Raw genomic sequence first — 18,201 nt, forward strand, 5'->3', positions numbered from 1 at the left:
AAAATTGTGGCTACAGCAAAAAACCTCGTTTTACGCAGATATATTTCAAATGGATTTGTTTACTTTTGCGTGGATGCTCTTCATTTCGTTGATCTGCTCATTGTCATTTATAAATTAGTTTGAAAAGCTTGGACTACTCTACGATAGATGTCTATGTAACAGAAAGATGGTGTCAAACATTTGTGGGGGCAGCACTATAGATTTCATTTCTCCAAAATAAAAAATATCAGCATCTTGGGTAACAAGGTCATCAACATTAGCTTCGTCAAAAAACGAAGATTTCAATTTTCTTGTAATCTAGTTGTAGCCAATATGTGACCTCTAATGGGTTTCGTGTTTTTGTTTATTGGAAAAGTGGTTGGTGAAGTGGAGAACTTGGTTCATTTCTAATAAATAACGTTTTCATTGTTAGGAAGTTATGATAACGATTTTTTCACATAACATTCATTGTAAGTAAAGTTGTTTCGATCTGATTTACAATTAGTGAACATATTGTTAATTTTCATTCGAAAATTATTCTCATTATTGAATCAGACAAAATATTCAAAGAATTCAATTTTATCTGAAGTGACATTTGTGATTGTTTACGAGTGTTCCACATATGAGAACTGCCGCCGAATTCAAATTTGTGTACCGTGTTCCTTCTCTACAACTTACAGGATATTCTATAAAAAGAAACAAAAATGTTTGTCAAGCTTATTAATATTATATATTGTTATATACAGGGTGACCTCTTCGATGGAAGAAAGGTGATGGAGGTTATTTTCAATCAAAATAACTATATAAATATGGAGTTATGAGTTGTTGATGGTTTAACAGTTGATTTTCTAAAGTTTCCCTGCCAGGAATATTTTGGTCTAATCCCTTTAAAAGTTTTAGAAAGCTGTTTTGGTAGAATTTTTTTTTTCTAACCATCTATCTATATATGGCTTTTGGAAAATCACAGTGATATAGCGCATTCAGAGGTGCCTGAGCAACATAAATTCTTGTATATGAAGGCACAGTACATAAAGGAATTGTGCTTCTATACTTCAATAATATGCATATTGGTAAAAAATATTCAGTCTTTGCAGATGATCTATCTGATTAAGAAGAAAAGTTATCAATTGTGAATTGAGGGCAAAACGTGTGCTATTTGATTAGTAGCCAAGGCAGATGGAACAACACATGTGGGACCAATACATTCAAAAACACCTAAATTCCATTTTCTTTTTACAAGTCTACAATATTTGTTTACGTTTGGGCAAAAGCCTATTGCTAAGTATTTGAAGAAAATGAATATATATTTCTGCTATTCGAAAATAAGACAAATTATGTATTTAAAAATTATTTACGTGATGAAGGTATGACATTTTTGAAAAATATTATTTTCAATCTGATAATACACTCAATTGAGAGTTTTTTAAAACTAATCAGAATATGTTCATATAGTTGCTTTCATAGATGCTTCAATCATGTTTTATTGTAGTTTTTTTTTCATGGGTATGCACTACTTAAAATATGACTTTCCAAAGTCTCATTTTATCAGCATCATTCGAGTGTGTACTATATTTTCAGTAACACACTGTTTACAAAATAAATACATATACGTGAAAAAAATATTCAAAATATAAAAAAAAAATAATAAATTAAATTTTTCAACTGAAACAGTTACTCTCATTCATTCAAAACAACTGTTATAAAACCATGAGGTCTTACAGAAAGAAGGTCTTTCAGTGTAATTTTTTTGGTTTGTTCTGGTTATTCATGCCCCTAATGTTATCTGAAAGTATGTTGATCATTTCAACTCTTTTAAGTAAGTAATTAAATCTTCAAAAAAACTTGACAAAAATATTACTAAGAACTCAGCTATTAAGTTCATAGGGATACATTTGGAGGTTAATCTTCGGTCTGTTTAAAATCTGTTTTTCAGTTAATCAGCTGTCGCCCCCATACGAACGAAAACTCTTAGAAGTTGAGAAACTTGTGCGAGCTAAGGACTAAAGAGGTCTTACCTTTCAACGTGTGATTCCTAACATGGTTGCAGAATCATTCCAGCTTCAAGCAGATAAATTCTCTGGAGAAAAATATCTGGTCGAGGCGGGAATCGAACCCACGGTCTTCCGATTGTGAGTCGTGCGCACTACCACCGCGACCAATTACTGGAATAAAAATACCCCCAATACAATCAAAAGAATTACCCAAGAAATATGTCAAAATAGGTATAACAAAAATGCTTTACGGGGAACTTCTACTTTTCCAAAATCCAATCTATACCTTTATACGTCATAGTTTTAATGGGAAAATTCTACCTCTGCACAGAAGATATTCCTGATGAAGAAAACATCACTTAGAGCTTTTAAGAATGTTCTACCAAGACTTTCTTGTGAACCTGTATTTAGGGAGTTGAATGACCTGCTAGTACATAATAGGAATCACCTATTATAATAATAAGATCAAAAGCAATCTTCCTAGACATGTTGATATTCATGAATATCAAAATAGACATTACCATTTCATTGTAACTATTCAAGTCAAAATAACCTCCAAACGATATAAGAATTAAAATAAATTACCTGTACTTATTAGAAATAAACTCACACAATCCAAATTTCTGAATGAGGTCCCTGAATTTTTAAGAAAATTTCATTATGTATCTTTAATTTTGTGATGTGTTTTTATCATTCATAACTTCACCTTCAGATTTAACCTATTTTCTAAGTCAGAGAGTGTCATTGAATTTGTTTAAAATTGTTTATTTACCTGGACCTATAGACAATCTTGTAAATTAACAATTCCTATTATTGCATAAATAGCAAATCATTTTAAATGACAATCAGACCAACTTTTCTGTCAGAAACAAAAAGCTTAGTCTTAGCTTTCAGCATATTTGTTAAGATTCAAGTCGGTAATAAGCTAATCTTTCCACTGAGGATCAAAGGTCTATTATTTATTACCATTGCTTGTTTGAATATTTTTACATGAGAAAGAAAGTTCAGGATATTGAAATATAGACATAATTGACAAATTTTAGAATATTTTCAATGAACATACCAACGAATTTAAAATTGGATATTTTCTAGATGCACATCTGAGATTTGGCTACAATAGTACACAATTTTGGTTTTAGATGAATGAGGCTCAAGAGATTCAAATCAAACTAGTATTCAACTTTTCTGATATTACTTTCGAATGTAAACAGGAACACAAATTGAAAGGGAATTCAAATTGAAATGCCCATGAAATGGTACCTGTGGTTGCTTTTTTTATGGTATAGATAGAATTTGATAGTTCTTAGCTCAAATGAGTTAGAAGGAAAGTAGATCACTCACTTTCAGTTGTCTGATTCAGCAGAAAATAAAAAAAGAAGCAATATGAAAGGTCTTTTTGCGACTACATTCAAATATGATACCTAGAGCTTTGCTCCTGCACTCTTCTTTTGTAGAAAATTTTATTTTTTATGGTTTATTAGGATATAATTTCCATTGATTTGTAGTAAATCATTATTCAGTTTCTTTTATGGTAGCTTTCAAAAATGTATGAAGATTAGACATCTTTGGTTAACGATTCTGGATTCATAAGAATAACATATAGATTTTACAAGAAGAAATTAGTGAGAATAATTGCAGACCTAGAACGGAACCTTTAGGAGCATCATGTTCTTTCAACTCATAATTCAAAATATGATTATGTAAATATTACTCATGAAAACCACCTATTTACGATTCTATAGATGTGATTTAATCATAAATTCAATGAGTCATTCTCTTGAGAAATACATTTGAAGACTGAAGAGATTAAACGAAAAGGCTTCTCAGTGGGGACCTCTCGACTATACTGTTAATCTCAGTTCTGAATGCCTGAACTTTCCAACACTCAGGGTGTTGTGTTTCAAGAAGTAATTCATTAGGATTTATTTTAGTATAATTTCAACAATCTCACAGAGAAGGGCTATTGGTTGTTAGTAATATCCTTCTTTTTTTTTAAATATAGAAATTTGTGAGCTTCAGAATATCTGGATAAATGGTTTCTCAAAAGTATCACTTCATTAGGCATTTCAAGAGTTCGACCATAATGTTCAGAAAGTGACTATTTAAAAAATTAGGACTCCTTAGGCTATGACAATCTTCGACATATCATCACTGATCACACAAGCTCACACTGCTCAAACCTCTGAGAAAAAAATCACTTTCAGGTAGAGGGCATAGAAGATAATTTTAAACCATGTCAATCTAGTTTGAAGTAGAGATATCTGACTTGAAGTGTTTCTTGCAACTCTTGGTGACATTAATTTTTGTCTCAATTATTTTCAATCACTTGTAAAAAATCAAAAGTATTCAACCATCTTCCTTTGAACATCCCCTTATAAATAGCCTTTATGTAAAAATCTTCATAAAACTACTTCTTTTTCAGGATAAATCACAGAATATTTCAGAAATGCCTCTGCCTACTTGAATTCCACATCAAATTTTCAAGTCGACATGTAGGCCAAATGAAAAATGTCTGACTCTTATGTAGTGAACAAAGTGATCCCATCTGAAGGTAGCTGTTTCGGGATTCCAAAGAACGAAAATAATTTTAAAGCAAATGGTGACATGTGTAACTTTCTACCGAATAATAATGTTAATGAAGACATAGTGCCTTCAGAGCTTATGTTTAAAGATGATATAAATACTGAGTGTAATATGCGTCAAAGTATTGTGCAGGAGTGTGACAACAGTTCTCAAATGGAAGTTAAATCCGAAATTGATGAGGATGATAATTCATTACACGACAGTGCTAAAAGTTCCCAGACAGAAGAACAATGTTCTGATCCATATAATATCCATAATGAGGAATCATTGAATGATGGATTGGACTATAAACCTTTAGAGCATAGTAATGGTGTGATTAGGAAAAGTAAGAAGAAAAAAATGTCTAGTGGTCCTGGAAGGGGGCGTCCCAGGAAAGCACTTGTTACCATGTACCACAGTCAAATTAGCGGAGACAAGAATACCATCAAAATCAGAATCAAAAAAAGCAATTTTTGTGCACAGGTAATTTTTTCTGTTACACAAGGTTTACATACAACATTATTTATGTCTTATGATGCACTGTTTGGAACATATGGTGTAGTAATGAATATTTCTGGAGTTTTTTCCCAACACCAAATCGTTATTTTTAACACCTCGACACGTGTTTCGATCACCAAGTGATCATCTTCAAATAGGAAAATTAAAACTCAATCTCAAAACTAATCTTCCTATTTGAAGATGATCACTTGGTGATCGAAACACGTGTCAAGATGTTAAAAATAACGATTTGGTGTTGGGGAAAAAACTCCAGGAATATTCATTATTTATGTCTGCTAAAGCATTTGAATAATTTTAATTTTCATTGTTTTTTCTTGGGAAAACTAGTTAACTTATCTATTATATTTATTGGATGATAAATAGAAACTCTGGTGTAGACATTTAGATATTTTGTCTTTATAAAATGTATAAATCTTTAGATAATGCCATCCTAATTGAATAGAACTGGCCGATACTTGTTGAAAATCCATATTAAAAACTAATCAATACAGTTTATTGTATGATTTTCACTAGAAAAGGGTTTTACAAAAACCGGGACACATGTTTCGCTATACAATAGCTTCCTCAAGCATAAAATGCCATCCTAAATGAAATATCAAATGTTTTATGAATTTTGACAAAATATTTATGCGAGGTTAAAACTCACAAGCATAGTTATTATCACAGGCCATATTTATATGAGCATTTAATATGGGTTCTAACATTTGCAGTTCCAATATCTGAGTTTTTCAAAGGTACGGTTGGTTAAAAATGAGACTTTGTACACCTAAGTGAGATAGGTTGTTCCCTGCAGGTGGTTTAGGAGGAATGGTGGTTTTACATGTTGTTTTTAGGTCAAATTTTAGTCAAAAAATTGAAGAAGTCAGTATTACGAGAATAATTCTTCAACTGTGGATATAGTGGAAATTTCATCAGAGATTATTTAGAGTTATCAAAATTTTCTAATAATACAAAAATCAAAATATATTCATATTCTTCAAGGAAATTAAAGGAGTGATGAACTAAGTGACAAAGATTGTAGAAGAAAAATCTGATGAGAACTATCAAATTGAAACGAATTTTTCTTTTCTAATCTAGATCAAAATAAAAAATATTACTCAAGGGTGGTTATTAAAACAAAATAAATAGTAAAGGTAAACTGCAACTAAAAATATTTGTAAAACGATGGAAAATAATATTATAAATGAGTAACAAAAGTAATTTTTGATATTCTTCATATATTCTTTTCATGATACAGTTAGTACCTAGCATTGCTTATTGAAACTAAAATCGTTTATTTAAAGTATTAGGAGTTCATTTGAAATGGATTAGAGTTTCAAATGAAAAGTTCTGTCTGGCATCAAATTCAATTTTCGTACCTCACGGGTTGAACGTCCAAAGCATCGACTAAACCTTCCTGAATCAAATTTCTATCGCTAGTGTTAGCAGAAAGTATTAATATTTCTTTTCAAAATCCAGGTGAATGTTAACCCATAATATGAGTAAATATTTGCAATATCACTTGTTGAATATTTTGTTAATTTTTGCAATATTCTGAATTTTCAAGCATTCCAAATAATTGAGTTTCCTATCCTTATTCGAAATCCTTGGAAATTCACAAGCATAAGCGTCTCGGATGTAACCTACTAAATGATCAAATGAATCTTATTTACTCGCCAGTTTTCAGATAAGCATACCCACATTGTCACTGGTAAACAAAATTCGAGTACTCAATTATGTATATATCTATACATCACCTACAGTAATGTATAGATATATATACATCACCTACAGTGATGTATAGATATATAAGGGTTAACATTAACATTTATTGTATTCGTTTGAAAATGTCCTTATAAGACGAAACCAGTAACGTTAGTTACAAATACAAGTGGTAAAAAAACATAGGAAGTTCTTTTGCTCAATTTTCTATTATTTATTAACATCATTAATTTGTATAGATTGCATTGTAAGTAGTGTGGAGTACCACTGCAACTGAGGAAGCTACTATGTAGTGAAATGCAAATTGGAAATTAAATCTATATTTTGAAAATTTATAATTATTATCATAAATAGTGTTATTGATTTCCATCAAGAAACAAGTCAGTGATTAAAAAAAACTGATATTAGTAAATTTAAAATGAATAAAACATTTTAAAACATAAAATACTTGGTATAATTTCTGTTGTTTATAAGCTTTCTACACCCTCATAATGTATCCGCAATTCATTTCCAGATGCCACCAAACAAGAAAAAATCAGGAAGGCGAAAAAAACATAAACCAGCCTCAGACACCGACACTTCGGACTATGAGAAAAAACCTAAAAGAACTAGACCAAATAATATTGATAATGATGTTTCCAGTACTCAAGAAAGTGAACCAGCTGAACAGAGTTGTTGGGGAAATCCGGAAAAATTTCCAGAGGAAGTACTTGAGAAAATATTTGATTTTGTTGTGATTCAGGATGGGTGTCTACCTTCATTAGTGAGGTGAATGAATAAGTAAATTTATGAAATACAATGAAAGATATATATTTCATGGTGTTGCCTGGGTTATACTGGTATCAAAGCATAAACACACTAAAAAAATCTCAAACGGTTTGTGAAATCTTGTTTGTACGTATTTATTTCAAGAAGATAGATAGGTATTCTTCTGAAGGTAGTGGTGATACCTCTGGCATAAACTGTCATACAATGACACATAAAAAGTAAAATTTCAAGTGAATATTCCTAAAATGTCAGTAAAGGTTAAAATCTTATGTAAGAAAAATTTAAAGGGGAGTTGATATTTATCAAGCTCAGGAATCTAAACATGAATTTGAATTTTGAAAGTTTTTAACATGTATAATTAGCCACTCTAGTACTGTTTGAATGTATTGCTCTGTCCAGAACATATCTTTTTATTTTTTCTCTTAACTCCTTGGTAATTTTTCTCCTCTTTGATAACAGTAGGGAATTAAAGCTGAATAGTGTATCATATAATGTATGTTCTGCTATCTTTACTACATCTAAATTTATTTTCTTTTCATTAATATTCTAAAAATTGCCACTAATGAGTAATTCATGCAAGTGCCCCAGAAATATATTCCATAATTAAAATTTGATCAGAGGCTGCTTATAAATTTTAGAAATGGAGCGCAATCAAAACTCCTGAGAAATGTCAGTAGTACAATGAATAAAGTATATCATAATGAAGAAATGCCTCATCAATTTGTGCATGTGGAATAGGTGGACAAAGTAATGAAAACAAAAAAATGTGGCTGTTGCTTCAAACAGACTAATCTTTTATTGAAGAAGTGCTTCTAATTATGAAATCCCATTTTATATTTAATTTTCCAACTGATATCTGGCAGTTTAAATGAAGTGTAAATTTATGGCAAGTCAGGCACCAGTATGAACATTAGACAGATTTATTTATTATTTGAGGTTAAAATTTGATTATTTGTGTTGTAGTAATATGTCATCAACTGATCTCAAACTCTAAGATTTTGTCGATGACTTCCGTTTGTTCGATAAACCGAGTGCAAGAAATCATTCAAACAATGGCTCCCTCTGATTAAATACAAACATTAAATGTTTGACTTCATTTTTCACTTGTAGAAGAAAATGGTGCTATAAAAAAGAATGTGTTTCATTGCATATTTCATCTTTGATCCTCCAACCATATTATTAAAGTGTATATTTTAATTCTTAGTTCAAATTTTATACTCTTTATAATTTTTTTATTTAATAGAACTTGTTTTTTGTGGACAACTCTATTTCTATTTCAGGTTGGCAAAAGTGTGTAGACTCTGGCGTGATGTATCTGTACGTCCACCAATATGGTCGAAGGCTGATTTGAATTATGTTAAAGAGAAATATAGGACAGATTTGAGATTGCACTGGCTTATCTTGAATAGACTGGTTGACTGTCAAGATATTACCATGGGTATGTTTGAAAAAATTAAAACAGTATCTTAATTAATAGGTAGTCTAGTTTAGTGCGAAGATGATTGGACTTCAGCTTACAGAATCAAAGAATGTGATGTGAATGAATGTGATGTTGGGTTAGGTTAGTGAGTGAGTGGGTCTATTCGTCCAGCTATTCACACCCAGCTTCTTAACGAAGCCGAATAGTTTGTATGGTGAGTGGTCTTTCAGGTCAGATGGTGAGAGTACTAAAAACCTGATTCGATCCCCAGCGGGGCAGTCCTAAAGTATGTGCTCTGCTGTTTCATCATTTTCTAAACAGAGGTGACACACACTGTCTTTCGACAGTCTGAGTCTGCATATGATGATTCAGATGACGTTGACCCGTGAGAAAGCCTGTTAGACATTGTAGTTCATCCCTACTGTAATCTAACAACTGTTTGGTATCAAGCTTCGAAGGGTGAATAAACGCCTTGGAGTGAGCCAATCCTGGAAGATTCTGCCAGAAGTCCATAAATCTTCTTGCCATCCAGGTGTTCAATGTTTGTTTGGCAAAGCCTAAAACGATGCCAGGTTCTGGTCTGATGAAGCTGTTTGCAGCTCCCTTCTTTGCAAGGGAATCAGCAGCCTCATTGCCTTCCATGTCAGTATGGCCAGGAATCCAGACAAGAGATAATCTGTTAAGTCTTCCTTTCAATTAGAGTCGTTTTTGGCAGTTCACTACCAAATTAGACGTTGCTCGGTAGGAGCCAAGAGCTTCCAACGCCGCTTGACTGTCCGAGAATATTTTTATTGACTTGTGTATGGGGTTGGATTCTTCCAATCTCTCCGCACACAATTCAATAGCATACATTTCTGCTTGAAATATAGTCACATAGGTTCCTCTGTCCTGGGTCTGCGACTAAAAACACCTGCACCAGAACATGAAGGTGTTTTTGATCCATCTGTGAACTAACAACTATATGCTCTAGAAATTTCCTTCTCCCAGAGGATCCAGTCCTCTCTATTCGGGAACAGTACTTTATAAGGCAGTTCGTAGTTGCAACTGGATGCTAACAAGCAATAATGTGTCAACCCAAGTGAAATTTTGTGTAAATAGTATTTTCAGGTGAATTATAATTTCATTCCAGGAGATTATTCAATTTTAATAATATTCAAATGATATTACACTCATTTGCTATAAACTTTAATAAATTGAAAAATATTCTATTGGAAGTCATAGATGGCTTTAGCTTGTTATCCATTATTTTTGAAACAGAAATACTAGTATATTGTGTTGTATATTTTCCTTTTGGAATATATTTACAAGAATAAATGCTATTAGTTGTAGAGAAATAATATAGGAATATTTTTTAAGGTGAGTGGAAAATTCGTGACATTCAAGCATTCATTGAAGCCCTTTGTGAGCACTGTACCAAATTGAAGAGTTTAAATTTGAGTGGTTGGAAAGGAATTACACCAGACCACCTCAAGTACCTTACTACAGAGTGCAAAACCTTAGAACGGTTGGATCTATCTTCGATTAATGTAAGTGTAGGCAATTCCGATTTGGAAACATAATCATTGAATTATTTGCAGTCCACTACTCCTATCAATGCGCAACCTTTAGTGAACTTGAGCCAAACCATGGCAGCTCGGTTGACGCACCTTGTGTTAGCTCACAATAAAATTGCTAATTTTTCACAAATCATGGTAGCTATATCTGTAAGTAAAATAATTTCATTTGAAATAATAATTCATTTATAAATTGAATCGATTTTTTTTTTCAGACAAATTGTCCAAATTTACAATTGCTGGACTTATCCAATATCAGAACATTTGCTCACAATATGTCACTCTTACATATTGAAAAACTACAAATTGGGTGTCCTAAATTGAGAGTACTACGTATCACCAACAGCCAGATTTGGCTGGCAGCAGCCAGTTTAACCGAGCAGGTAAGAATAAGTTGATATTTATTAGGGAAGTGATAGTGCTTAGTGAAAGAAACAAAGTCAAGTTATGATTATGGATACAAATTAGTTACTAAAAGTACTAATGGAATCTAGAAATAATGTTTGTTGCAAGGTATTTTATATCAACTTGCTTTCTAATTAGAAAGAAAAGAAATTTGAAAATTTTGGGCAACTAATGTTATTCATGTACACTCCCCTTATATAATCAAGCCAAAATTGTGCCTATTGATATTTAGTTCATTTAGATTACTTTTTTTTTTGAAAACTATAGATATTTTGAATATTACCGAAGTTTTTTCCCAAGTGATCATCTTCAAGAGGAAGATAAAACTTCAGTCTTCCTCTTGAAGATGATCACTTGGTGATCGAAACACGTGTCGAGGTGTAAAAATAACGATTGTTGGGAAAAAACTCCGGTAATATTCATTACTACACCAAAGGTTCCAAACAGTATATCACAAGTATAGATATTTTATTTACTAACGTAAATCCAGAGGAACATATAATCCACTCTCTAATAATAAATGATTCATTCGATGAATATAACATTTTTGAACCCTCTCAAAGGAAAATTCATGATATGAGGAAAGAAATTTCAAATAGGTTCGTTTTCCACTTGAATAAAATAGACTTCTTTTTTCTGCACTTAACCAGAGTGGTGCCTAGTTGAAATGGTGCCTAGTTATAAACTGTCTGCTGAAAAAACATTAAAATGTAACAAAATACCCCATTTCTAATAATAGTTTACTGATGAGGTTAAAGTTTATAAATATTTACAAAAACTTCACTGCTCCCAGGTAACCTCCCCTGATTGAACATCCAAATCCAGGCAGGGTCTCGGCCAAAGATTTTCTGTTAAAATATGTTTTTCCGTTAACTAGCTGTCGCCCCCCTAAAAACGACAACTCTCAAGAAAAGAAACTTGTGGGAGCTAAAGACTAGGATCTTATCAATAGTAATATAAGTAGAGTAAATTAGGATGTATTGTTTTTCTGATTAATTCGCCTGTTACTTGATTAAGATCCATAGTAATTTCATAAACTACAACTTTATTTAACAAATATATCACGACATGTTTCGCTAACACAATAGCTTTTTCATATTGAATTAAGTACCTATTCACTACACACTCACTACACTAAGTACTAATTCACTACGAAAAAGCTATTGTGTTAGCGAAACGTGTTGGGATATATTTGTTAAATAAAGTTTGTGGAGATCAAATCGTAAGTTGTAGTTTATGAAATTAAGATATATTGAACAAAAAAAATTATAATTCACCTTACTGTTGATTACCTTACTTAATTACCTTGTCATGTTAGGTATAATATACAACCAATGAATCTTAGGCCAATAATAATAAGAATTCACTAGATATTGGTGCATGTACTGCTGTATGGGGGTCTACATTATGCCGGGTAACGTCCACTGTAAGTAGTTCTACTGTGATTCAATACTGCATAAAGATCATCATGATTAGTGGCTACATTGTGGCGGTGCTAGGGTGAATCACGAATGCATGGCTGTAGACTCAACTATTCTTAAAGAGCAAGCCTAAGTAAGCCATCTTTCTTTATTAAGACGCCATCTACAGAATGGACAAAAAATTGAAGATGAATGTCAAAGATAAACTGTTGAAGAAAATAATCATTTCGTATACAATATGTTACTTATGTTAGATATGTTGATATGCCATTTTGTAGTAGTAGTTGTTGAAAGGTTATATTTTTAGTAGTGATTCATTTTTGGGAAAGAACGTTTTTGATTTTCTACTACTCCAGCTTGATACAAAGAAATGTGGGAATCTTCCAAAGAAAGAAAGGAAGCAATCAATTTCAAAAGAAATAACTCTATACATAAATATGTAGATCATGCAAAGTAGTAACTTTCAGACAAAAACTGGAAGAAAAAACCCTCCTGAAACAGCCACTTTCATATAAACATTGAATAACATGAAAGAAACATTCTTTGGAAATAAATACTTTTATATGAACACTGAATTATACAAAAAACACTTTAATTGGTTGGAAAACAGAACTTTGGTACCTGGAGATTCCAACTGAATATAATTTTGAAAAGTGTTGGAAGTTGAAATGTCACAGTAGGAAAAATCAAGAAACCAGATGATAAATTGATGGATGTAGCCGTTACTACGTGGTAGGAAATCATAATGAAAAGAGAAATGAAAATTTCTATGTTTTTTACCACTTTTATTTGTAACTAACGTCACTGCAGTTTCGTCCTATACGGACATTTTCAAACTTATACAATAAACTTGCACTATGCAAGGAAGGGTTGCAAACTCAATTATTTAGAATCCTTGAAAATTCACAAGCATAAACATTGCGGGTGCAACCTGTTAAATGATTAAATCGATTTAATTCAGTCTCCAGTTTTTAAATTGGCACATCCGCATTGTGAACTGTAAATTCAGGTACTCAATCAAGTCAAGTATCTCTATTCCTATTAGTACCTACAGGGGTGGTATATAATGACGAATGTAAAGAATCATTGTTAGTTTATTGTATAAGTTTGAAAATGTCCGTATAGAACGAAACTGCAGTAACGTTAGTTACAAATAAAAGTGGTAAAAACAGAAATTTTCATTTCTCTTTTCAAACCAGATGATGGTGACCAAAAAGGACAACTACAGTGGGACAAAACTACAAGCTCAGCAATTCGTTATTAACACAGTTTCAGAACAAATATTGGGAATGATTATTTATTTTACCACAGCAGCTGTGATGTTGGAAAAATTACTGACTTTATACGCCCATAGAACAGAAGTTTCTAATCGAATGATTGGGCAGCAGTTTCACTCTTTCAAATACGATTGTTCTGAAAGTATGTCTACAAATATCACCAAGCTGGAGAATCAAGTCCATGAGTTGAGGTCTTTGGGAAAATAACATACCTGAATCCATGATCGTCATCTGAATTCCAATGATGTTACCGAAAGAATATGGATTTTTCCAAAGTGCATGGGATTCTGTTCCAAGTGAAAACGAGACATAACCGAATCTGACCAGTCGACTATAACTCGAAGAAGGAAGAACGAAAAACCGTGAAACTGAATTTCTGAATGAGGGGCTGCTCTAAAAACCCACCAAACCAAAAGAAAGTCCACTATCCTGTACTCGTACAGTTTGTGCAAGAAGAAGGGGCATATTATGAAAAATTACTGGTTTAAGAGGAATAAATGAAATGATCAAAACCGAAAAAATACTTTGTTAGCAAATGATTCAACTTGTATATCAGAAGATAAATAGTATTAAGAATCAAGTGCAAGTGATCACATTACTGTTCTATATGGATTTCGAAATGAATATTCAAATAGAATATCAATAATAAAATACCACTCATTTGAGTGTCATTTATTTATTACTCTAAAAATGAATGCTAGACAAGTAGGCCGTTGTGGATCGGGAATCGAGATACAATCATATAAAAAAAACTGGTTTGCATGATCTTCATAAGGTGTAGTTTCATCACCTATGTCTACTTTCAAAACTTTCAGTTGGCAAGAATCTTTTCTAACACATTACTGAAATACTGATAGAGATTTTATGAATTTTTTTTTTGTACTTCGATCACGTCAGTTTTTCCTGTCCAATCAGTTTCTCTTGTAAAGTAATCCAAGCATTTTTTATAGTTTGTGGTTTGGGGAGAGAAAGATCACAAATGGATTGAAGGTTGATAGGTTTCGACAAAATATAATCTGTAACGTAGATTTTAACTGACAGATGAAACTTCATAATTTTGGAAATACTTTTATTCTCATTACCAAATCAGGTAAAGCCTCTCTCCTAGTTTGTGCAATTGATGACTTGTTTAGTTTGTGGAAATTCATGATCACTTTAATGAAATGAATGAAAACACTTTTGTCTTATTTCCACTAGTTATTTTATTTTTACGATCGGTTTCGGGTTTTATCCCATTATCAAGTATAAAAACTTACTAATACAGTTGAAATATAAAAACGTGATTATATAGGGAGTTTGCAGGTAAGCTGAATTGGGAGGTAATTAAATACACAGGGGTGACGACTATAAAAATTCAACACTGGAAATTATAGAAATTACCCGGGTTGTCAAACTTATAAATTTAAGAGTGGAACAACTGTGCAGAACCATATTTTCGGAACTTTCAAAATTTCCAACCTCTCTGAAACAGTGTATCCCCTTCAGAATTCTCGATTCTCGGAGGATAAACATGCTTTCCCAATAATTCTCTGAGACTGATTTCAGATAAGTAACTTTTTTTCACGATTGTGTAGTCCGTTATGGTTTCTGATACATAGTTATCCTATATGCCCTTTTCATTTGACAAATTTATTTTTTTTAATCATATTTCAAACCTCCAACGTTCTAACAACAATGATCAGTTTTTTATCAGTTTTTTATACCTTGCTCTAGGTTGCTTCTCCTGGTTTTCCAAAGCTGGAAGAATTGTCCCTAGCTGGTCTTGAGGATGAGCAAACTACAACATCCAGATTGGTAGATGATGACTGTATAGAAAGGTTACTGAAGTGTAGTACAAAATTGCGTTTACTAGATGTGAGAGGATGCAGTAAACTGACTGATTCTGGGTTGGTTAGAGTTCCGGCTTGGGATTTGGAACATTTGTTTTTGAGCGGTAAGATAAAAAATGTTAATTTTAACAAAATATAATGCATTACATTTGGAAACTATTTAATTTTATCAGGGGTCTCTGAAATATATCATCCATTTATATATAAATGCATTTTTATAATACCTTTTGAAAATAATAAATTTTATGTTTACTTTGAAGTTCCTTATAAAAAATTATGAAATATTTTTACTAATGTGTGAGATTCAGATCTTGTAGAAATCAAATATGAGATCACCCACAAACGGCTTATTTAGTATTTTTCCTCATCGATACAGGACATATCTAATTCAAAATATTTGTTTTCTTAGTATGTATATCTGCTTAACACAGTCATCAGACTTATTTGATTTCCATTAAATATATTTCCAATAACTTTTGACATATTTTTTTTGTAGCTTGTTATATAACTCGATTACAAAATTCCTGTTTGGAGTTGATTATGCAAAAATGGGCTCACAGTTTATTGGAAGTGGATTTGGCTTGGAGTACCGCTACCACTCCTCTGGATGCAGCTGTCTTTGCACTAGCTGAAAAAGGATCAGAATCTAAACTCAGGTAAGTGTAATGAAAGTCTTCGAAGAATTTCGAATATAAAACGATAAGAACTACGAACTGTATTGTTTTTTTTTCATGTGAAATGAAGATTTTTGAATAGAAGCATTGAGTTTTATGATTATGTTTTAAAAACACTACAAACAACACTACAAACAAGCTATCAGTCATTAACAAATAACTAATTTAGCATTTTATTACAAATTACTTTCAAAATGAAATTTGAAAAAAAATTGTTTTTTCAACACAAAACTAATTTTCAAGTTTCACATGTTGAACTCTTGTTTCTAAGGCACTGCCTAAAAATGAAATCCTTCATTGACGAAAAGTGATATGAATTTTAATTTTGTTTTCAGGTAGGTATTTGGCATAATTTTTTTTCTTCCAAAAAATTAATTTTGCAGTTTAAATTCGAAAATTCAGATTTCTCAATAAAAAATGCCTAGCTGGGAATAGTTAATACAAACATTTCTGAAGTTTTAAGGATATGTTAACTGTTAACGTAATAATAATGGTTTTTCTGTTCGGTACAAATTTTTCGATGGATTTTAAAGAAACTTTACCTCAGAACCATATGACAATGCAATATGATCCATTACCAAATATGTTATTAATGATAACATGATAATAATAATGTGCGTATGTTCAGTACAAATTTAAACAAACTTTATACATAGCTCTGAAATGGATGACAATGCAATATAATTACCTTATATGTTATTAATGATAATAATAATAATATTTGTATGTAAGTACAAATTCGTAATCGATTTAAAACCAACTTCTGATCATTTTTACATGTTAATCTCCACTATAAGGATCATTCTGGCGATTTTTGTTCTTTTTGGGGTGGGGTTAACAATCAGAGCGGTGCCTCTTGGTGAAAGTGAGATAATAATAATGATGAATGAAAAATTATAGAAAAAACATGGCGACTGCTTTTCAAAAAAAACATGACGGTTGCTCGTTAAATGTAGTATACCAGGTCATTTAAGAGAAAAACATGGTTGCATGAGGCAGAGAAAAAACGCATCATTGGGGATATAGGGATTCAAAATACATCATTAGAAGAGAAAACATGTCGGCAACGCAATGAAGTATACAGAGGTATATCAAAATTTTGTTTTCGAGGTGGTTGAAAATTTGCTCTCAAATTACAAAGTTCTTTTTATTAGAACAGGAAGTCATTCAAGAATTTCTCACTAAAGCCTTTGTTTCAGAATTCTCAACCTTTGCGGATCATCTGTCAGCCTTGAACCAGTCAAAGCAGTTCTGGCAAAATGCCCTAACTTGCATTCAATAAATTTGCAATCGTGCAGGGCATTGCCACGTGGTATAAAACGGTTGTATACTGACAATCAGGTGGACGAACTGCGGAAGAGTTTACAAGATAAGGCTAAGACTGAAGTGAGTGGATCCGAAAATGAGCAGTCTCCTGCTCATATGACTATATCTCCAGGAAATGAGTAACTCTTGTTCAATTTGATTTTTCAATTATTGATCTTGAGTTGAACTGGATTAGGTTACATTAGATTTATATATACAAAACTCAGGTGGGTTATTTTGTTCAGTAATTAAATAAAAATTTTGAAACTGTTGTTGAAAGTTGTTGTATACTTTTCTAATATTTATAAAAAGTAATTATCGACTCAGTGAAACATTCAGGAAATGTTTTGGATTTGATATTATTATTGAGTGCCATTCCTTTATTTTGCAGTAAAGTAATTAGTGTGTGTTTATCTAAGTATGTCAAAAGATGACTGTTATGAATAAGTTATGCCGATACCTGAGATACAGCAAAGAAATGATCATGTCCAGTCTCTGGATAGATTATTTTTGCTATCTTACTTTATTTCTGATACCTTGGAATTCACTACTCCCACTACTTGGACACCCCTCCACCTGAGGGGTAGGCAGATTGGGATCTCAGTGTTAGCCATACTTTCCAGTCCTTAAAAATGGTTTCAAAACAGAAGCCGAAACATTGAAGAATGAAAAACTCCAAATGAGGTTCTATCTAAACTCAGATTGCTGGAATATCTAAAACTCACATATTTCAATTCTGTAAATGCTAGTGAGTTAACAGGAATAGTGACTAACTTGGCATGATAGTCATTTCAATT

The 18,201-nt window shown here is 32.0% G+C and overlaps 1 protein-coding gene across 1 annotated transcript; it reads left to right on the forward strand.

The window, feature by feature from the left end:
* Window positions 1–198: 198 nt before the first annotated feature.
* Window positions 199–17,676, forward strand: Fbl6 (F-box and leucine-rich repeat protein 6). The gene is made up of 10 exons (XM_023169803.2): window positions 199–449; window positions 4,393–5,015; window positions 7,267–7,520; window positions 8,801–8,958; window positions 10,297–10,466; window positions 10,518–10,643; window positions 10,709–10,876; window positions 15,310–15,529; window positions 15,922–16,081; window positions 17,299–17,676. Exons 2-10 carry the CDS (start codon window positions 4,479–4,481, stop codon window positions 17,546–17,548), a joined length of 2,043 nt encoding a protein of 680 aa, XP_023025571.1. The 5' UTR covers window positions 199–449; window positions 4,393–4,478; the 3' UTR covers window positions 17,549–17,676.
* Window positions 17,677–18,201: the final 525 nt, after the last annotated feature.

The sequence above is a fragment of the Leptinotarsa decemlineata genome, unplaced genomic scaffold (assembly GCF_025532065.1).
Source record: "Leptinotarsa decemlineata unplaced genomic scaffold, Ldec_3_MD MMD2_tig00000199_RagTag_RagTag, whole genome shotgun sequence".
Classification (NCBI taxonomy): Eukaryota; Metazoa; Arthropoda; class Insecta; order Coleoptera; family Chrysomelidae; genus Leptinotarsa; species Leptinotarsa decemlineata.

Excerpts from the sequence above, each read along its gene's own strand:
- Fbl6 (XM_023169803.2), top strand. The coding sequence starts at position 4,479 with ATGTCTGACTCTTATGTAGTGAACAAAGTGATCCCATCTGAAGGTAGC. Across the intron at positions 10,644-10,708 it reads AAATCATGGTAGCTATATCT|ACAAATTGTCCAAATTTACA; the intron begins GTAAGTAAAATA and ends TTTTTTTTTCAG. Across the intron at positions 16,082-17,298 it reads GGATCAGAATCTAAACTCAG|AATTCTCAACCTTTGCGGAT; the intron begins GTAAGTGTAATG and ends CCTTTGTTTCAG.